Raw genomic sequence first — 18,083 nt, forward strand, 5'->3', positions numbered from 1 at the left:
GCACTCTGGTGGCACTGAACCCTCCTGCATCCTCACAGCAGACCCCGGAGGAGCTGGGCTAGGAGGCTTCTGCCCCCAACCTCATGCTTGTGGGGTCAGCGCGGGCCTGGCCAGGTTGATGCCCTTTGCCCTCTGGCTGAGGGGTCAATCTCCCAGGCAGTACTGCGGGGCTGGGAAAGTGGGCACAGGGTAGAGAAAGCCCATGGGGTCTCTTGCAGGTCCTGAGGGCCCCGGAAGATGTTACTTGATGCTTTCTCAGGGAGCAGAGGCTGAGGCACCAGTTGCCAACAGGAAAATCCATCCCGTCCTGTCTCAAAGCCTCAGTTTTCCCACCTGTAAACCAGGGCCAGGCCGTGGGCTTTGAAGTCCTGACACTCACTCCGTGGGGGTTTATGGGAAGAAAGGCAGTTCCAGTGGGAATCCCGGGCTCTCCTGGGTGACCGAGCCTCCAGCAGGTGTTGCAGGGCCTGGGGGAGGGGCACACCCAGCGGCTTCCCAATCCTCCATGTCCCTTTGGGGCAGGGGCGGCTCCGGACCCCACGGTGCCAGCCCCGGAGAGGGAGTGCCTGGCTGAAGCGGCAGAGCCCCCGAATGCCAAGGGCCTCCTCCTGGGCCTGCCGGGCCCCCTTCTCCAGCCAGCTCCATGCGTGCCCCCCACCGAGGGGTGCCCACCACCGAGAGGTGCCCACCAGGGACTCACCTGAGACAGGTACACCACCAGCCCTGTTTTATTCGTAGACCTTTCCAGGAAAAGCTAGCGGGGCAGCGCTGACAGGGGACCCAGTCCCACATCTTCAGGGCTCCTTACCACAGGCCTCTAAGAGTAGGATCTCTTTTTTTCCCCAGGAAAAAAATTTTTTTTTTTTTTTTTTTTTGCAAAAACACCTCCTCATAAAGAACATGTAAACAGAAACAGCTGCTTCAAGGCTCCACAATGTCTCATTGTGTCTTCAAGGGCTTGTCCGTGGCGGCGGGCAGTGGGGAGGGCTGGCAGGGGCCATTTTCCTCCTCCTCCGGGGAGCCCTGGGGGTAGACCACGAAACACAGCTCCTGGCCCCAGCGTGTCATTGACTCTGAGGACAGACAGACAGGCCGACAGATGGACCCTGGGGTCTGACCCTGTGGGACAGGGGTCCTCAGGGAGCTGCTCCCTCTGCGCATGGGACCTGGACACTTGGGCCAAGCCACGGGGAGACACTTGGTGGCGGTTGGGCCTCTTGTGGCCACCGCAGCTGCTGGGAGACCCCGCTCTAGGGTGAGCCCCTAGAGGGTTCCATCTCCAGGCCCCGCCCCGTCGGGGAGCTGCCTGGCTCACCTGTGAGTCGGTGCACACACTTTGGTTTGCTTCTCCAGAACACTCCCAGGAAGAAGATGGGCACCCCCGTGAGGATGATGATGACGCCCACCCCGCACACCATGGGCTCCGAGATGAAGCTGAAGACGAGCAGGAACGCCCAGAAGACCAAGTATGCGACGGGGACGAGGAGGTTCACCTGGGGGCAGCGAGCGGCAGTGCCAATGGCGCGGGACCCCGGCTCTCCTGCCCCACCGCCCCGGGGGTCTGAGGCCCTTTCCCCCCTCTCCTGGGAGCTGAGGCCCAAGGGGCCCCCTTCTGCCAGCAGCCCAACTGGCCACATTGTCGAGGGCCTGTCAATTTCAGCGGCTCTGAGCTCCACACAGCGACTGTACGTGCGCTTGCCACTCGCACTCGGCTGAAGGCGAATGATTTTGGGGTGTTTCACATTCCAGGCACTGAGCACTTCTCCAGCTCAAGGATTTATATGCAAACGGGAGGACTTTCCTTTTAGCTCGGTTTTGGGTCTTCTGTTTTCTGTGGACTCGTGGGAATCCTGTGTGACCGTAATGTCTGAGCCTTATTTTCCTGTCCGTGAAGTGGGAGTATTCACAGCACCCACCCCACGGGGCTGCCTTAAGGACTGGATATGCTAGTGCACACAGGGCCCTGGGCAGGGCCCAGCACACAGCAAAGGCTGGCCTCACCATCGCTGCCGTCGCCGCCCCGGGTGCCCACACGGGTAAAGGGGTGGCCCTGACTGCTTCTGGCACGTGGCTGGCTGGTCCCCTCCGGGCCTCACCTTGATGGGCCTGTGGAGCGCCGGCCACCTCCAGCGTAGCACCAGCAGGCCCAGGACGGTGACGCCATAGCAGAGGTAGTTGATGAAGGACACATAGTTGATGAGCGTGTACGTGTCTCCCACAAGCAAGATGACTGCCGTGGCCCCGCCCTGGAAGAGGACTGGGCTGAGGGCTGACTCCCCCCTGCCTCCTGTCAGCCCAGCAGGGGACCCGGGCCTGCCGACTGGGGCCAGGAGGTCAGCGAGCCCGGCCCTCCCGCCCCCACCAGGGCCAGGCCTCATCCCTGCCATTACCCATGCTGCTGCGTGGCCCTGGCTCCCCGCCTTGCGAGCCTGGGTCCCCCAACTTACGCAGACGAGGAGGGCAGGGATAGGGGTGCAGTGTCTGACGTGGATCATGGCCAGCAGGCTGGGCAGGTGTCCCTCTCGGGCTCCAGAGAAGCACAGTCTGGGGGGTGGGGACAGAGGTGGGTGGGAGCCATGAGCCCAGTCTGGGGCCTCGCTGCTGGCCAGATCCCGACCTCAGTCTAGACCTGATGGCCCTCTTGAGCCGTCACCTCTGACTCCCTGCTCTGGGCCCCAGCAGCCCCACTGGGCAGTTCTTCCCCTCATCTAGCCCACCTCCCTCTTGCTTTCTGTTCCTTGCAATTGGGATCAGACATCTGCTTCCGGGGAGCTCATGGTCCCAGCTTTAGGTGGGCCCCACCGGGCAGGACTTCACTTCCTCCGGCCCCCAGCACGGCTCGTGTGCACCAGGGCAGCTGCCTTGCCTCACCTTGACCACCCTCTTCCCAGTCCAGTCACCTGGAGGAGGTGAACAGGTAGCCATTGATCCCTCCGAAAGTGGAAAGTGCTACGGAGACGGGCATGACCCAAGAAAAGTAGCCCAGCAGCTTCTCCCCGAAGGTCTGGGTGGGCACAGAAGAGAGGGGGCGCGTGAGGCGGGGTGGAGGCCGGGCAGGAGCCAGGACCAAGCGGGGCCCCACTCACCACGGCCACTGCGTTAGAGGCCAGCAGCTCCTGGGGGGACATGGCAGTGAAGTAGGCGACATTGGTGAAGGTGTACACGAAGGTCACCAGGGGGATGGAGATGAAGATGGCGCGAGGTAGGTTCCTGGGGACAGTGGTGCAGTGTGTCAGCATCAGCCCTTGCGGGGCTGGGGGACGGGGCCTCAGGGTGGTGGGGCGTGGCAGGGGACCCAGCAACGGGAGCAGCTTTGAGCCTCCACCGCCTGGGTCTGCTGGGGGCCTTGGGGCAGCGAAGGGGGCAGCACTGCTGTCCGTCTCCCCCCTAGTCCCCAGCCCAGCCTTGGCGCAGGCTGGTGGGAGGAAGGGCAGATGGAGAAGGGGCCACTCATATCCTGGGGAGGGGGGCGGATCTAATGTCTGGGACATTGCATACAGCCAAAATCAGACTTGAAAATCCTCAAAGCGCCCTTAGAGCTCAGTCCACAGACCAGGGTCCCCCGGGACTCCCATGAGCCCCAGCTCCAGCTGTAACTGTTCACGGTCAAGGTCCCAGCTGAGCGTCAGAGGGAGCCATTGGCTTCGTTTTTAGGGACCATGTTGTGCGCACATGTGTAATTGTTGGCCAAATGCGAATAGCTGGATCCGTTTACAGCGAGACAATGATACTCAGTGTTTCTGAGGCCCAGCAAGGGGCCGTGACTCATCCACAGCCATACAGAACAGGGTCAGGCTGGAACACAAGCGTCCCGGCTGCCTTTCCAGAGCCGTTCCCGGTGGGTAGCAGTGCGGTCAGGCAGATGACCAGGCCGGCCAGAGGTGACAGAGGCTCCGTGTGGGGAGGCCGCCTCTCCCACCCCACGCCACACCCCTTCCCAGGGCCTGGCCGGAGCCCCGCTCACTTTCGAGGGTCCACCAGCTCCTCGGTGACATAGTTGAGGAAGTTCCAGCCGCTGAAGGCAAAGGAGCCCTGGAGGAAGGCCAGGGCCAGGTGACCCACGGACGGCGTCATCCAGAAGTCGAAGGCATTGCTGGGCCTCAGCTCCTCGAAGTGTCCTGGGGGTCCGGAGGTCAAGGGTCAGCGTCGTCTCCCTGGCCCTGTGCCCAGCCCCCCCCCCCCCCCCCCCGCCACAGCCCGGCCCTACCTTGGAAGATCTGGACAAAGCCCACGCCAATGATGAGTGACAGGGCCAGCAGCTTCCCGCCGGTGAACACGTCCTGGATGCGCGTGGCCCAGCGCACGCTCGAGCTGTTCACCCACGTCAGGAGCACTGAGGAGGAGGGGCGGGTGGCTGGGTGGGCGGGCACCCGAGGCCAAGCCCCTCGAGGTGGGCCACAGCCAAGGCCAGCCCAGGCTGCAGGAGGGCGGTGTCCCCTGCAGCTGCTGGAGTGCCAGAAGCCCAACCCCTGAGGCCGACTTCACGGGGACTGACAGCTGGAGGGACCTCCCCTGAAAGTCCCCCCACGGGGGCAGGGAGCAGGGTGGGCCCTGGGGACAGACGCCCAGCCCGGCCCCACGGTGGACACTCACTAAGGCAGGCCATGGAGAGCGCACGGGAAGCGGCGGCCGGGGGGATGCAGTTGGGGAACACGGGCTGCAGCACGTAGTTGGAGAAGGTCATGGAGATGACGGCTAGGCTGGTGGGGTACATGATGAGGACGGCGCTCCAGAGCAGCAGGAAGCTGGAAGGAGTGAGGGCCCGAGTGGCTGGGGCCTCCCGGCACCCTCCCAGCCCAGGGGGCCTAGATATGTGGAGTGGGGCTGCACCCTGCGCCCCGGCACCCGGAGCTGCCGTGGGGGCCAGATACCAGCTTTGGTCCAGGGAGGCAGGGCCAACCTTGTTGAGGTCTCTGCTCTATTTATGAACTGTTTCAACAGAGACAGCGTTCAGCGCAAACAGCTACGGGCTGCCCTTGGGCAGGTGTGAAGAGAGACTCGGGAACCAAGCACGTTTCTAATGGCCGCCTAGTCCCCGGTCACAGGCTGCTCCTGAGCTGCGGTGGGCTGTCCCGCGACCTCCAGTCACAGCTCCAGCTGTAGTTCTCAGCAGAGCCCTGTGGCTGCAGGTGGCTGACTCTGAGCTGTGATCCCCGAGGGACCGGACCTTGCAAAGACCCCTGGCTGGGGTGACAGGGATTTATATCCCATCCGCCAGAATCTCACCTCTGCAGGGTGCCCACGTGGGAGTGAGGCCCGACCTGTTCCTGGGGGCTCCGTCTGCACCCAGGGGAGTGCCTGTCCGTGGGGGTGGTCCTAGTCCCCTGTCCGTACCACCCTGAGGGTAGGGATTGCCTCATCCGGGGACACCAAGCTCAGTGGCTTCCTCTTGGTCCTCACCTTTGCTCTGTAGCCCTGCTTCCTTACCTCTTGCTTTGCACCACCTCTCCCCCTTTGGCTTCTGGGACATCCTAGCTCCATGACCCTCCTCCCATACTGGGTGCTCCCCGCTGCCCACCCTCGATGCTGGGTGCCCTTGGGGTGGGTCTCGGGTCCTCCTCTCCCTTCCATCTTCTTGAGTTTTCTGCCACGCAGCAAAATTCTTCTGCTTTCTCGGGTCCAGGCCCCTTTGAGGACCCTCTCCCCAGAGGAGAACAGCGGGGCCCCATCCTCCACTGCCCTGTTAAAGGCCCCTGACCACATCCCTCAGAACCAAACTTTAAATACTTCAGCCTAGACCTTTCGTCTGCGCTCCAGATCCCCCACCCGAGGCCTGACTCAGCGTCTCCCCGGACATGCCACCGACCCCACCTATGCGTGAGACCCCAACCTAAAATCTCCCTCTCCCCGTCCCGGGAACCACCATCTATGGAGTCTCTCCAAGCCTCTCCTTCATGCCACACTGGCCACCACGTCCTCCCGATTTAGACTCCTAAACGGTCCTGGAATCTTCCTGTACCTTTGTTCTGGCCCTCAGCATGGCTCAGCTGGATAGCTGCAATAGCTTTGACGGCCCTCCACCTACAGGCTGCCCCGTCCCCGACAAGCCCTGGCGTCTATGATGGATCTGACCTCACCCGTGGCCGTGGCAGACAGACCAAGCTCGCCCAGGCCACCACCGTCTGTATGTGCTACCCCTCCTGGTCGGCCAACAAAACCCCACCCTTCCTCCAAGCCTGGGCACAAGTGTGGTTTTTCCTGGGAGTCTTCTCTGGGGGGTGGGCACCCCGTTCTCTTAGCTGCTGGGCTGCAGCCTCTCACACATCTTCAAAGCAAGGATCCTCCTGGTCTTAATCACATTTGAAGGATTATTTCCCTTCTGCACTGTAAGCAACTTGAAGCCCGGGATGGATCTTTTTATCATTGCGTCCTGGCCCTCAGCACACAGTAGGTGCTCAGCCAACGTTCACGTGAATAAAGGAAACTCGGGAGCTATTTAAAGGGAACGTCTCGCAGGGCGTTGATAGGACTATTATGCACCCCCCACCCTGCCTTTAGTTTACTAACGTCAAGGTGTCCCTGACTGGATGTCGGCATGATCTAGAGAGGTTTCCATAGTGAGGTCCTCCCCACCCATAAGCACCTGGGTGGGGAGTGGGGCTTAGAGGAGCTCTATTTAAAAGGAAGCACAGAGAGGTCAAGGGGCCAGCTGGAGTAGGGTGGGCATTGGTCCCGCCCACCCTGGCCTTAGAAGGCTGCCCAACACCTCCCCTTCCCTCCGTCTACTCCCATGACCTCCCTGCAATGTGAGAAGCAGAGGAGGACACTGGGGTCCTGGGCCCAGCTGGCCGTCCATCCTGGAGAGGCTGTCACCACCCCACAGCTGCTGGTGCCCCACACTCACCCAGCCAGGCCCCCGAAGATCTCGGTGACATAGGCGTAGTCCCCACCAGACCTGGGGATGGCGACTCCCAGCTCCGCGTAGCACAGTGAGCCCAAGGCAGTGATGCCCCCACCCAGGACCCAGACGAAGAGGGCCAGACCCACGGAGCCACAGTGCTCCAGGACTCCCTTGGGGGAGATGAAGATGCCCGAGCCGATGATGTTTCCTGTGGGGGGAAGAGGTGGGGAGGCATCAGGTCTGGGCGCCCCCAGCAGGGCAGCCTCTCTGTGCAGCTCCAGATGCTGCAGTGAGGAGGGGAGCCCGGGCTGCTCCCTCAAGGAGGAGGGTGGGCCTGGAGGCACCCTCCTGGGTCCCTCAAACCCTGCAAGTCCCACTCTGGCCACCTCAGCTCCCCTCCCCAGCCCCTGGCATGGCGAGTGGCACTTTGTCCAGACAGGCTCCACTGCCAGAGATGGGTCCTGTTCTGAGTTCCTCCGCCCCCAACTAACAGCCGTGAGGTGGGGCAAGCACAAGCAGTGGCAGAGTGGCAGCCACTCCAGCGCATCCCCACAGGGCCCAGGCCCAGGCCCTCGCCCCTGGCCAAGGCCTCCAGGCTTGTCAGCCTCCAGCCACCTGGCTTCCTCCCAGCCTGGCCAGAGCTGGCCACCTAAAGCAAGGCCTTGACCATGATACTCTCTTGCCACCTTCCTATTGGCCGAAATCCAAACTCAGGGAGTGGCTTGGGGACTGGCACCTCCTCCACGAAGTCCTCCTTGACCACACCGGTAAGGCTCCTCCTCCTCCCACTTCACAGCCCCAGACCCTGCTCCGTACTGTATTTCTTTACCTTCCATCTCCTCTTTCCCTATTAGAGAGCCCTTTGCCCGCTGGGCTCCTCCCTGACCTAGGACCCATGCTGTGGACACAGACTCGGAAGAGACCTGGTTTCCTGGCATTGTTAAATGTTTCAGGTCCTGGGCGAGGGTCAGTGGGGTGAGGGAGAGGAGCTGGTGCATCTTCAGGGCTGGGGGTTGCTTAGCCGCCGTCACAGAAGGGATGGGGTGGATGATGGCAGGCTGGCAGGACTCAGTTGGCTCAGCCTGGGGTCTGGACACAGACGCCTCTCCCTTGGGAACAGCTCACTGGTTGCAAACAGGGGTCACTGCTCTAATCCTAGGACCACAGTGGGAAACTCTGGCTGGGGCTCAGGAGACAGGGAACCTCTTGAGTCCCGTCTATACAATGGGACTGCTGTGAGGATTCAGCAAGGTACTGTACGGGAAGCCTCAGCTCATTCACAGCTGTATCCAGATGTCCTTTGCATCTTTGCGTGATTCTGTGTGTACCGTCTGCGACCTCGCCTTGGGCCTCCAGCACACAGTTGGTGCTCAATACACATCTGTTGAGCCAACCACAGGATGAGCGAACGGCCCGACGCCCAAAGTGGCACCAATGCCACGGAAGGACTGAACTCCTCCTCTGTGGAGTGGGGGGCAGCAGTCTCCACTCGACCCCCCCAGAAGGGGACTGTGGGCAGTAGCAGAGAGGGTGGCTAGCTTCCAAGACGTGGGTGCCAGGGGAATCTGCCAGGTCATGGGTCACAGAAAGCCTGGCCTGCCCATGGGCTGAGTCTGAGTTTTGGAAGGATGGGCACTGTGGGGCACTCATGGGGTCTGGGCGCAGAACAATGGGAAACGCTCCGAGGGCCACGCTGTGGGCTGCAGAGCAGGTTCCCAGGATGAGTAAAACGCTGAGCACCCGCTTAGCCCTGAGGTCCCTGGCAGTTAGGGCAAAGTGGGCAATGTTCTGCATTACCCGGGTCTCACCATCTCTGCAAATGAATCAGGCCACATCACTGGTGATTTGGACTAGGGCCTGCCCAAGAGGAAATAATCCCAGAACCCACAGGCCACATGAAGAAAAAAGCAACACTGCTGGGACCCGGGGCTCAGCCCCTCCACGAGATGGGCCCCACCTGCCGGGGCCCGGGGGCGGGGAGCGCATGTCCGTCAGGGCAGACCCTGCCCGCTCCACCTGCCAGGCCCACAGGCGGGTCTGGACGAGGACACAGCTGGGGCGGCCCATCTGCATGCGTTCCCTGTCCACAGTCCTACCCCACCCCCACCCGGCCGGCACAGATTTCCAGTCTGGACGGCCACGACGCCCCACTTGGTTTTCTAGTCACGTCCCAGGAGCCCTAAATACATCCAGATAAGGAGGAAAGAATTCCTGTCTCCCAGCCCCAGAGGTAAGCTGTGTCCTCAGCTCGCTTCCAGGGAGAGAGGGGCCGCTTCCTTCATCCGCCACGGGGCCCAGGGCCTGGGTGGGCTGCTCGGCTTCTAAAGAGACTTGGCGGTCGCTCTATCCAGCAGTAGAGCCTCTGTTCTCAGGACCTGGTGGAGTGGGAGTTGCCAAAAGCCAGGGAGGTTGTAAGCCAGTGGGGGCTGGGTGGCCTTGGAAGGAGCTGGGTGCATCCAGGGCCCTGAGCCACCCACCTCGTGGGGACGCCCACCACCCTACGCAACTCAGCCTGACGGGGCCTCACGAGGGTAGCCCTCGGGGAAGCCACGCCTGGCGCCTCGTCCTCCGAGGCTGGGATTTGAAAGGGACACATCACTCGTCTGTGCCCAGCGGCTGAAGACTCTGCGGCTGGGCCGGGGTGAGGATCGCTATTGTTTTAGACACATGGCTGCAGGCTACAGTGCAGGACTTCTCCCCACGTGGCTCAAAGGAACACACGTGCCAGCAGGTGGCTCTGAGCTCTCTGGGGGCCTCTTCCTCTGGGCCTGGACAGCCTCCAGCATCTGCCTCAGGTCTGTGCTGGAAGGTGGCAGAAAACCCCATCGAGGTCCACTGGCTGCTCTGGCACTGTGTGGGCTGGCCTGGGCTCTGCGAGGAGCAGATGGGCGGCAGGCCTGGGTGAGGGGCAGCGGGTAGGGAGGAGGAGGGATGTTGCTGAGGACAGGGGTGGGCGTCTCCAGCACTGAACGATGTCAGGAGCTGTGGAGAAGGGACCACGGAGCTGCAAGGCAGTGCTGCAGGCGAGCCCGCCCATGCCTCCTGGTGGTGGGTCCAGGCCTCCCTTCTCAGCCCTCACGTTCAGGGCCAGCAGAATCAGCTCTGCCCGACTGGGTGAACTGCAGTGGACAAGCCCAACCCTTGGGGCATCCTGCTCTGGAGGAAGAGGAGGGGGGGCAGGAGCCACACACTGTGGGATGGGCCGGGAGATACTGCTGAGCACCCGGTCAGGTGTCTGATTGACGGCAGGCTGGAGAAATGTGGGTTCCGAGACCTCCGTGTTCCCATCCACCCAGTGGGACGGCTGCTCTGTGGTCCTTGCAGGTCCTTGGCGGGGCCAGAGCTCCGAGGAAGGTGGGCGAGGATGTGAGTCCCTCAACTAGGGGGCCCCCCTCCAGTCTCCTCCCGCCCCTCTTCCCTCAGGCCAAGCTGGGTGGTTTTTATCACATTAAGATGTGTGGCCTGATGGGGCTTACCCGGCTCCGTGAAGGAACGAAGAAAGAGCCATTGTTCCCCCGGCTGCCGCGGTGAGTGCTGACCTACTTCTGGGAGGCATGAGCCGACCACGGAGGTCACAGGGGTGGACTGCGGAGGTCGTGTGGGTGGAAGGGGCCAGCTGCCCTCGGTGTGTGTGTGGGGACCGTGCAGAGTTGGATCTGGGGGAGGGGTCAGGGACGTCCTGTCAGGCTGCTGGCACCGCCCCTCATCCCTAGAACACTTTCAGGAGTCTGTTGTGTGACCTCAGGCCCGTGCTGCTCCCTGGGCCTCAGTTTCCCCTTGTGCCAGTAAGGACCACTGAGCTAGGGGGCAGCAGAGGGCTGGTGCAACACTGACTTTGGCTGAGGCACTGCTGGGCAGGAGGGACGCATCCTGCACATCTGCACGGGGCCCGAGGAAACACAGTTTCTGCTTGGAGCCCTCTGTCCCGCATTGCGGCAGGTCTCTCTGCAGCTCAATGGCTTCCCAGAAGCAACGCCACCCCCAGGAAGCCCTCCCTGATCTCCCATCTTGATTCCTATAACCTGGCCCCTGCTCCGCTCCCATGGTACCTGGAGTATGGCCAGGAAGTGACTACTTTATTTGCCATCCTGGGCGGACCCTGCATTCCCAGAGGGCGGGGTCTGTGCCCTGGCCTGCTGAGATGAGAAGTCCAAGCCCCCTAGAAGGACAGGGAACCCCCAGGGCCTAGGTCCCCTTACACGTACCTGGCCTATCGCCTGCCTCTTCAGCGAGCAGGGCCATGGCGGGGCCTCCTCCTGCCACGCTGGCCTGCTGGCCTGGCAGAGAGTAGCTCAGGGCTCCTGGGTCTGATCAGGGGCTGGCCATAGGCCAGACCTCCTCCGTTTGCCCCGGGCAATGAGTCCCAGCACCTCCCTGTTAGGATGTGACCCATGAGGGCTCTGGGGAAGAGCTCCAAATCCCCGTTGGTAAGTCCCAAGGCCCCTGAGGCCGTGGGCGGGGCCAATTATTAGTTGAGAACCCCTACATCTGGGTTTGAATCCCAGATCCCTCACGATGGGAGGCTGTGGACAAGGTACTTCACTCTCCGAACCTTCTTATCTGTAAGATGGGGAACTGAGGCAGTGATGTGGGTCTGTTCCCACACTGCCTGCTCCATCAGAGGCCCCAGGAAGTGCTTATGGGTCTCACTATTGTCATCTACCTTGGAAACACCCCAGGCCACCCAAGCTGGCCCTTGGATCTGAACACTCTGGGACCTCACCACCCTGGGGTCAGCAGCCAGAGCCCTGCTTTGGGGGCCCTGCTATTGCTCTGGGTGAAGCCTATGACTCCCAGCACAGCGTCCTTACGGTGAGCATGTCAGGCACCCCTCCAGGGGGACAGCAGTGCCGCTGAGGTGTTGGCAGAACTCCAGGGAGGTGAGTGGGGACGTTTCCAGGACATGCCTGGAATTGCCAATTGGTCAGCGTGCGCCTCCGGCCTAACCCACTTTCCTTTTGGGAGAGGGGTGAGCAGGAGAGTGGAACTCTCTCCCCCGGACCTGCTCATCTCACAGTCTTCCCAGGTCAATTAATGGCAAACCATGCCCCCAGCTGCGCAGGCCCCACCCTGCTGTCACCCAGACTCCACTCTGCTATACCCTGTGTCCAGGTCAACATATTTGGCTCAATCTTCCAAACACACCTAGGACTGAACCTCCTCTCAGCACCTCCACCGCTGCCACGCTGCTCTGAACCACCATCATCTCTTACCCAGGTGACTCAAGCACCCTCCCGACTGGGCTTCCAGCTTCTGCCTCTTCTGCCCACAGCCTCTTCTCCACAGTAAGCCCCAGGCCATGCCATGCCGTGCCGTGCCACCCCACGCCATCCCATCCCATCTCATCCCGCCCCATGCCATCTCATGCCATCTCTCTTCTGCCCAAAGCCCTCCCAGGCTCCCACCTGACAAAGAGAAGAAGGCAAAGTCTTTACTGCGGCTGCAAGGCCTACACAGACTGCACCCCATCTCACTCCTGACTCATCTACCTACAATCCTCCCTCCTTCATTTTCTCACCTTAGCGCTTACATTACCCTGGCAGCTAAACATTCAGCTTGCTTATCTGTTTGCTCTTTGACTCCCATGCTGGAATGTCAGATCCAGGAGGACAGGGATTTTGTCTGTCTTGTTCCCTGTTGTGTCTCCAGCACCTAGAACAGTGCCCAGCACTGTCCAGTACCTACCTGTTGAATAGATGAATGAGCGTGAGCAGAGCTAGCAGGCCCCATCCTTGTAGCCAGAGCTGCTTCAGCCCCCGACGGTGTCTTAGAGCACACCAAGGGCATCTGACCCCGGGCTGGTTGCAGCCTCAGGTCCCCAGTTTCCTCATCTGTAAATTGGGGCTATGGTGAGGTACAGACAGCCTCCTGTGTGGTTTTATGTCCCCTCAGGGTCCCGGGGAGGATGGGTTGGGGTTCTGGAGAGGGCTATCCTCTGAGCAGCCCAGCACCTCCAGCCCCAGAGACAACGGAGGGAACTGGCCATGGCTGGATGAGTAGAGATTGGCTCCTAAGGAGACAGGGTTCGTGAAGGAGGTCCCTGAGTTCTAGAACATATTTGAGCCTGATCCACAAACATGGGCTGGATATTTGAGTCAAAGGGAGAGAGCGAAGGACAGGACAGTCTGGTCAGTAGACCTGGCTGATTCCCGCTCTGCTGAACCTGGGCACGACCCTTCCTTGGGTGTGGATGGGGAGGGAGCTGGTTGTGGTCCCTGAGTCAGGACAAGAGACCCTGTACATACAGCCCTGGGTGGGGGTGGGGGAGTCAGAGGCTATTTCTCTGTCCACCTGTTTGTTCATCTACCCATAGTAGAGTGGCGAGCTCACTAAATCCCGGTTGGATGAGCTCCCAGCTCAATCCTCAACCTTCTCCCATCATGGGCTCTGCATCTGGCCCCAATTTTGCCCTGCACCAGAGCAGTGTGAAGAAAGGCACTGGATTGGGAGAAGAGTCCAATTCTGGTTCCAAATTCCGAGTCCACCACTTGCAGCATTGTCATTTAACTTCCAACCTCAGTCTGTACATCTGTAAAATGGGTATAAAAATTCCCATCTTGCAAGCAGGCAATCAAATGAGATAAAGGGAGAACATGTTTTCATAATGTGGTAAGGTGCGTTTTTCTGAATAGGCATTGGATGTGGTGATGTCTTGCGCAGTGTCTGCCCCAGAAGGCTCTTTTTCCTCCAGGCTGGCCCGTTCCCCTGCAGTTGTGCTTGCTGTAGCCAGCAGGTGCTGTCCTAAACACATTTCAGGTGGAGTCTTGCTCTAGCCCAAAGCCCTTTTATGTCATTCCATTCCTACTCCTCAGCCTGGGGCAGGGGTTACAAAGGGAGAGAATTATCGGATCTGCTGGGAGGGTCTGTTTGGAAGTTTTGGAGATAATAAGCTGCTATCAAACAAGAAAGATTATGGAGGAAGCTATAAAGTTTTCAAGACTGTTAAGGCTAAACTATGACACTTGGCAGACAATTTTTACTTTGACCAGGCTCCCCAGGGCAGGAAAGTGGGGAAAGATGTGGGAGTCCGGGCTACCGGAACAGTGAAAGGGGAGGAAGTGGGGGCCTTCTGGGCATCAGGCTGGGGAGGGCAGTGCAGTGATTCAGCCCACCCCTGCCTCCTCCGTCATCTGTCACCTTCTGGACCAGGTCCATTCTCCCCTTGTCTGTCTCCTGCCCAGTCCAGCCTCCTGCCTGCTGAAACCCCTCAAAGCTCCCCAGGCAGGCTTGTAGGACCACCCCTGAGTGTCCTGGGCTGGAGTCAGGTCATCTGGGTTCTGTTCCTGAGTCCGCCACTCTTGGCTAAGTCACTCCTAACCCCAGCTCAGTCTTCAAGGCCTGAAGCCAAGGGGGCAGTGGACCTGGAACAGCAAAAATGGTATGAAAAGTGGGGGAGCTGTAAGGGCAGAGCTGTGCTGCACAGAAAAATTCTGGCAGAATTAGCCTCATCCACTCCCACCATCACCACCAGGGCCCTCTTTTGAGGAGAGAGGAGCCAGCAGCCTCTGCTTGACCTGAGGGGGATGGGAGGCGGGGAGGAGAAAGAGTAGGAATACAGCTCGAGGGTGCTGGGTTTAGCTGAGGCAGCCCAGCAAGGACCACGTCTCTCCCTGCACCTGCCGGGCACTGCGGCTGGCTCCAGACACAGTCAGCCTCTTGACCCCAAGGCCCACCCATGATGTATGGGGCTTCCTCTTCCTGAAGGCACAGCTCCTGGAGAGGGTGTGGGCCAGGGCAAAGCTCTAACCAGTACCCTGGCCAAATCCCTGGAACCAGCCCTTCCTCTCAGCGGTCAAGCAGGGGCACTCTTGTCCAAGAAGGTCTCTGGACCAGATCGGGACCAGCTCCTAGAAGACACCTTTCCAGGTGCAAGTGGGTGAGACAGAGAGGTACCTGCACAGGGGCTGTGTGCTGGGGCAATTCTCAGTGCGAGTGCAGGGGGTGGCCAAGATCTAGACCCCAACCTTGGCCCAGGAGCTCCCAGTGTGGGGGCAGAGGAGGAGGAGGTGAAGACACCAGTCTGCCCTCCTGAGCCCCCAGCTTTTTCCATCTCCAAGGGGCTGAGGATGGGTGGGCAGTGAATGCACAAGCAGCACCCGCTGGCTGGGGAGGGGAAGACTGGGCAGTTGGTAAAGTGAGAGTGGTCAAGACCCTTGCCATTCATCCTTGCAGCCTGTGTCTCCTGGGAGACAGGAGACGGAACAGACTCCTCCCACCACGAAGGTCTCTGAGGCACCTGGTGTGGATACAGGCACAGGTCTGGGTTAGCCAGTTCCTAAGGCATCAGCGTTCTTGACTTGGGACAGAAGGAGGAAAACCCCACCACTGGTCTCACTGTGCCCTGAGCCCTCTGCCTACCCAGAAATCCCCAAGTGGGGGAAGGATGCACAGACTCATTCTCAGGTGGAGAAGCTGGGCTAGAGAGTGAGAGGATGCAGATGGGATCCCAGCCCAGGAAGCAGCTGGCCTTTCGCAGGCTGGGTCTGCCCACCCAAACTGGGCCTCCCCCAGTCACTGGCTGCTCCTCCGCCTCTGCCAGGGTCCTGCTGCAGAATTCTGCACTAATTATATACTCTGAACCGATTTCCCCTCTGGGCTGGCTCTACCTGTCCAGGCTACCCACAGTCCCTCCTGCTTGCGAAGAATAAATCATTCACACGGCACGGCACCTGGACCCTGCACACAGTAGGAACTCAGTTTAAGCCACAAGACTCAGAACTTGGGGCCTTAGCGGGGGTCAGCTTACCGAGTTCCCACACTTGCAAGACCCCCGCACTCAAGGCAGGACCACAGCCATCTCCATGCTACAGACGAGAAGACTGAGGGTAACTGCCTTGCGGAAGTCCATGGCGAAGTAAAGGTGGGAGGAGGATTCCAGCGGTGGATGGGACCTGCACCTCCTTCAAGCGCAAAAATTCGGGGCACTTGGGGAGGTGGAAACAAGAAGCCCTGTGGCTGCTGTGTGAGGGGAGACACCGCAGGTGCCCCGGGCGGGCATCCCCTCATCCATGTTCCACCGTCTCAGACCGGTAGGCGCGCCCGGAGAGGGGTGCTCCTTGTTCCCTTAGGCCCTACCGCCCCAGGCACCCGCCCGCCCCGCGCCCGCTCACCGATGATGATGGTGCAGGCGCTCACCAGCCCGATCTCCTTCTTGAGCGCCACCCGCTCCGAGGCGCCGGGCCCGGGGCCCGGGCCAGGGGAGGGCGAGGGAGCAGGGCCCGGGTTCCCGCGCCCGCTCGGCTGCTGCGTGTGGCCGGCCATGTCGCTGTCCCGCCGCGTCCCAGCTCCCTGCGCTGCCCCGTCTGTGCGACCAGCCGCCAGGCAGCCCGTCCGTCCGGCTGTCGGTGCGCGCCGCTCCCGCAGGCCGGACAGCGCCCACAGGCGGGCGCATGCGCTGGCCCGGGGCCCTGGCCCTGAGCCCCGGCCCGCGGGGCCCAGGGAGGGGCGGAAGGAGGACCGGCCAGCAGCCCCCTCCCCCACCTTCCTTAAAGGGAACTCCCCGCCGTGGCCCCCACCCTCCCAACGCGGGCCTGGAAGGAAGGAGAGGACTTGGGGCAGACCTAGGAAGAACTTCCTGGACCCAAGAAGGCCTAGGAAGAAGGCCTGGGGTGGGGGCGGGGGAGCAGGGCTCAAAGGCAGGACTCTCCCTGCCCTCAAGGAGACTGAGGAAGCTGGCAAAAATAATAGCCGTCTGTGTATTGAGACCTGCTGTGCGCCAGAGCGGCCATACTCCTTAAATCCTGGCGCGGACCCCTAGAGTGTGTGTACGGGGAGAGGGGTGGAGACTGGGCTCGCTCCACAGGTGAGAGCTGAGGCGCCGGGACAGTAAGGAAGGTCACAGAGCAAGTGCAAACCCTGTCTGATGCCTCCTTGGCTTCCAGACGCTGATTGGGGTGTGTGAGGTATAGCTCTCGGAGGGGTGGGGGCTTTGTCCAGGATCCCCTGGAGTCACGAGACCCTAAGCCCCCATCATCAACAGTCTGGGGAGACAGGGTTGGGGTGAAGACTCTGGAGCCCCTCACCGTCATCCAGAGGGGACCCAGTGCCTGTGGGGGTCCTGGAAGGGGTTCTGCTCTAAACCTTACCTTCCCCCGCCCTCCGCCGCCCAGCCCGGCTCTGGACTGGGTCCGGCAGGTTCTGCCCGCAGACGCCTGGCCACAGAGTCGGGGCTCAGTGGACTAGAACTCGGGTCTTTGGCGAAGGCCCCTCGTCTCTTGAGTCTCTTCAGTTCAAGAGACGAGGCCACCTCAACTGCCCGGGAGACACGGAGAAGGGGCTGTGGCCCCTGGGGTCGCAGGAGGAGGTAGGGCTTGCAGGGTCCGAGGGAGGCTGCCTCCTCCTCCCGGAAGCCGTCCGGACTGTGCAGCCGGGCCGGCGGGACAGACGCAAGGGGGGCCGCGTCGGGGGCCACCGGGGCGGCGGGGCGGGGCGAGCCTGGCACTGTGCGGCCGGCGGCGGAACAGCCTTTGTCCCTTCCTGGCGGCCGCCGCGACGCGCCGTCCCCTGCATGTGGATGAGGCCGCGCCGGGCGCCCCGTCCTTCCCCCGCCCGCGGCCTCGGGGCTTGCGGGGTGGGGGTGGGGGTCGCCCTGGTCCGACGGGCGGACCGGGGGTTGGGGCGGCGTCTGGGGTCGGGTCCCGGGCTGTGGGAGGAGCATGGGGGGCAGGCGTGGCGGTTCAGGGGGGTTGCGGGCGAGGAGGACCTTCGAAGTCGGGGGCGGGGACCTGGGAGTAGGGGCGGGAAGACCCTGGGGGGACTTGGAGGGGGAGGCCGCCCGGCGAAGCTTCAGCCCTTGCGCTCGCGTCGGAGTGCGGCATTCTTGGCGCCCTCCGCCTCCCGCCCCAGAGACGCGTTCAGGCCGACTCTCTTAAAGGAGACTGGCGCAGGCGTGGGGCGGGGGAGGCGCACGAGCTGTGCAGACTCTTAATTGTCTTGGGGGGGTGGGGGTGTCTGACCCGTTCACTCTCCGCACGCACTTGCCCTTGCAACGCTAGGGTCTGTTGGGAGAGGGTCCTGCGGGGGCTGGTGCCCCCGGGGGTTGGTGGTTTTCGAAGGGGAGCCTCTCACGGCACCTGAAATGTGTGGTCAGTGTTCGAGGAGAAGCGGTGACTCTAGGGCACTGCACAGGATGGAATTTGCATGTTGTTTTCCAGGCCCACAGTTCAGGAGGTGCTTTTAGTGGCATAAACTAGAACCTGCAAACCCTGATGGGAACAAAGAGTTGGCAAGATTGTTTTACCAT

At 61.5% G+C, this 18,083-nt stretch overlaps 1 protein-coding gene across 2 annotated transcripts; it reads right to left on the bottom strand.

Annotated features, from left to right (window-relative positions):
- Positions 1 to 693: 693 nt before the first annotated feature.
- SLC7A10 (solute carrier family 7 member 10) lies at positions 694 to 16,286 on the bottom strand. 2 transcript variants are annotated; one of them, XM_033844658.2, is made up of 11 exons: positions 15,952 to 16,286; positions 6,845 to 7,049; positions 4,594 to 4,745; positions 4,208 to 4,333; positions 3,965 to 4,118; positions 3,087 to 3,210; positions 2,901 to 3,004; positions 2,448 to 2,544; positions 2,097 to 2,246; positions 1,316 to 1,493; positions 694 to 1,073 (listed from the first exon to the last, which is right to left on the bottom strand). In XM_033844658.2, exons 1-11 carry the CDS (start codon positions 16,100 to 16,102, stop codon positions 940 to 942), a joined length of 1,575 nt encoding a protein of 524 aa, XP_033700549.1. In that variant the 5' UTR covers positions 16,103 to 16,286; the 3' UTR covers positions 694 to 939. The 2 variants fall into 2 exon arrangements, with proteins under 2 accessions (XP_033700549.1, XP_073651863.1); XM_073795762.1 differs by lacking the exon at positions 2,901 to 3,004 and having other exon boundaries at positions 15,952 to 16,222.
- Between the last annotated feature and the right edge of the window lie 1,797 nt (positions 16,287 to 18,083).

The sequence above is a fragment of the Tursiops truncatus genome, chromosome 19 (assembly GCF_011762595.2).
Source record: "Tursiops truncatus isolate mTurTru1 chromosome 19, mTurTru1.mat.Y, whole genome shotgun sequence".
NCBI classification, from domain to species: domain Eukaryota; kingdom Metazoa; phylum Chordata; class Mammalia; order Artiodactyla; family Delphinidae; genus Tursiops; species Tursiops truncatus.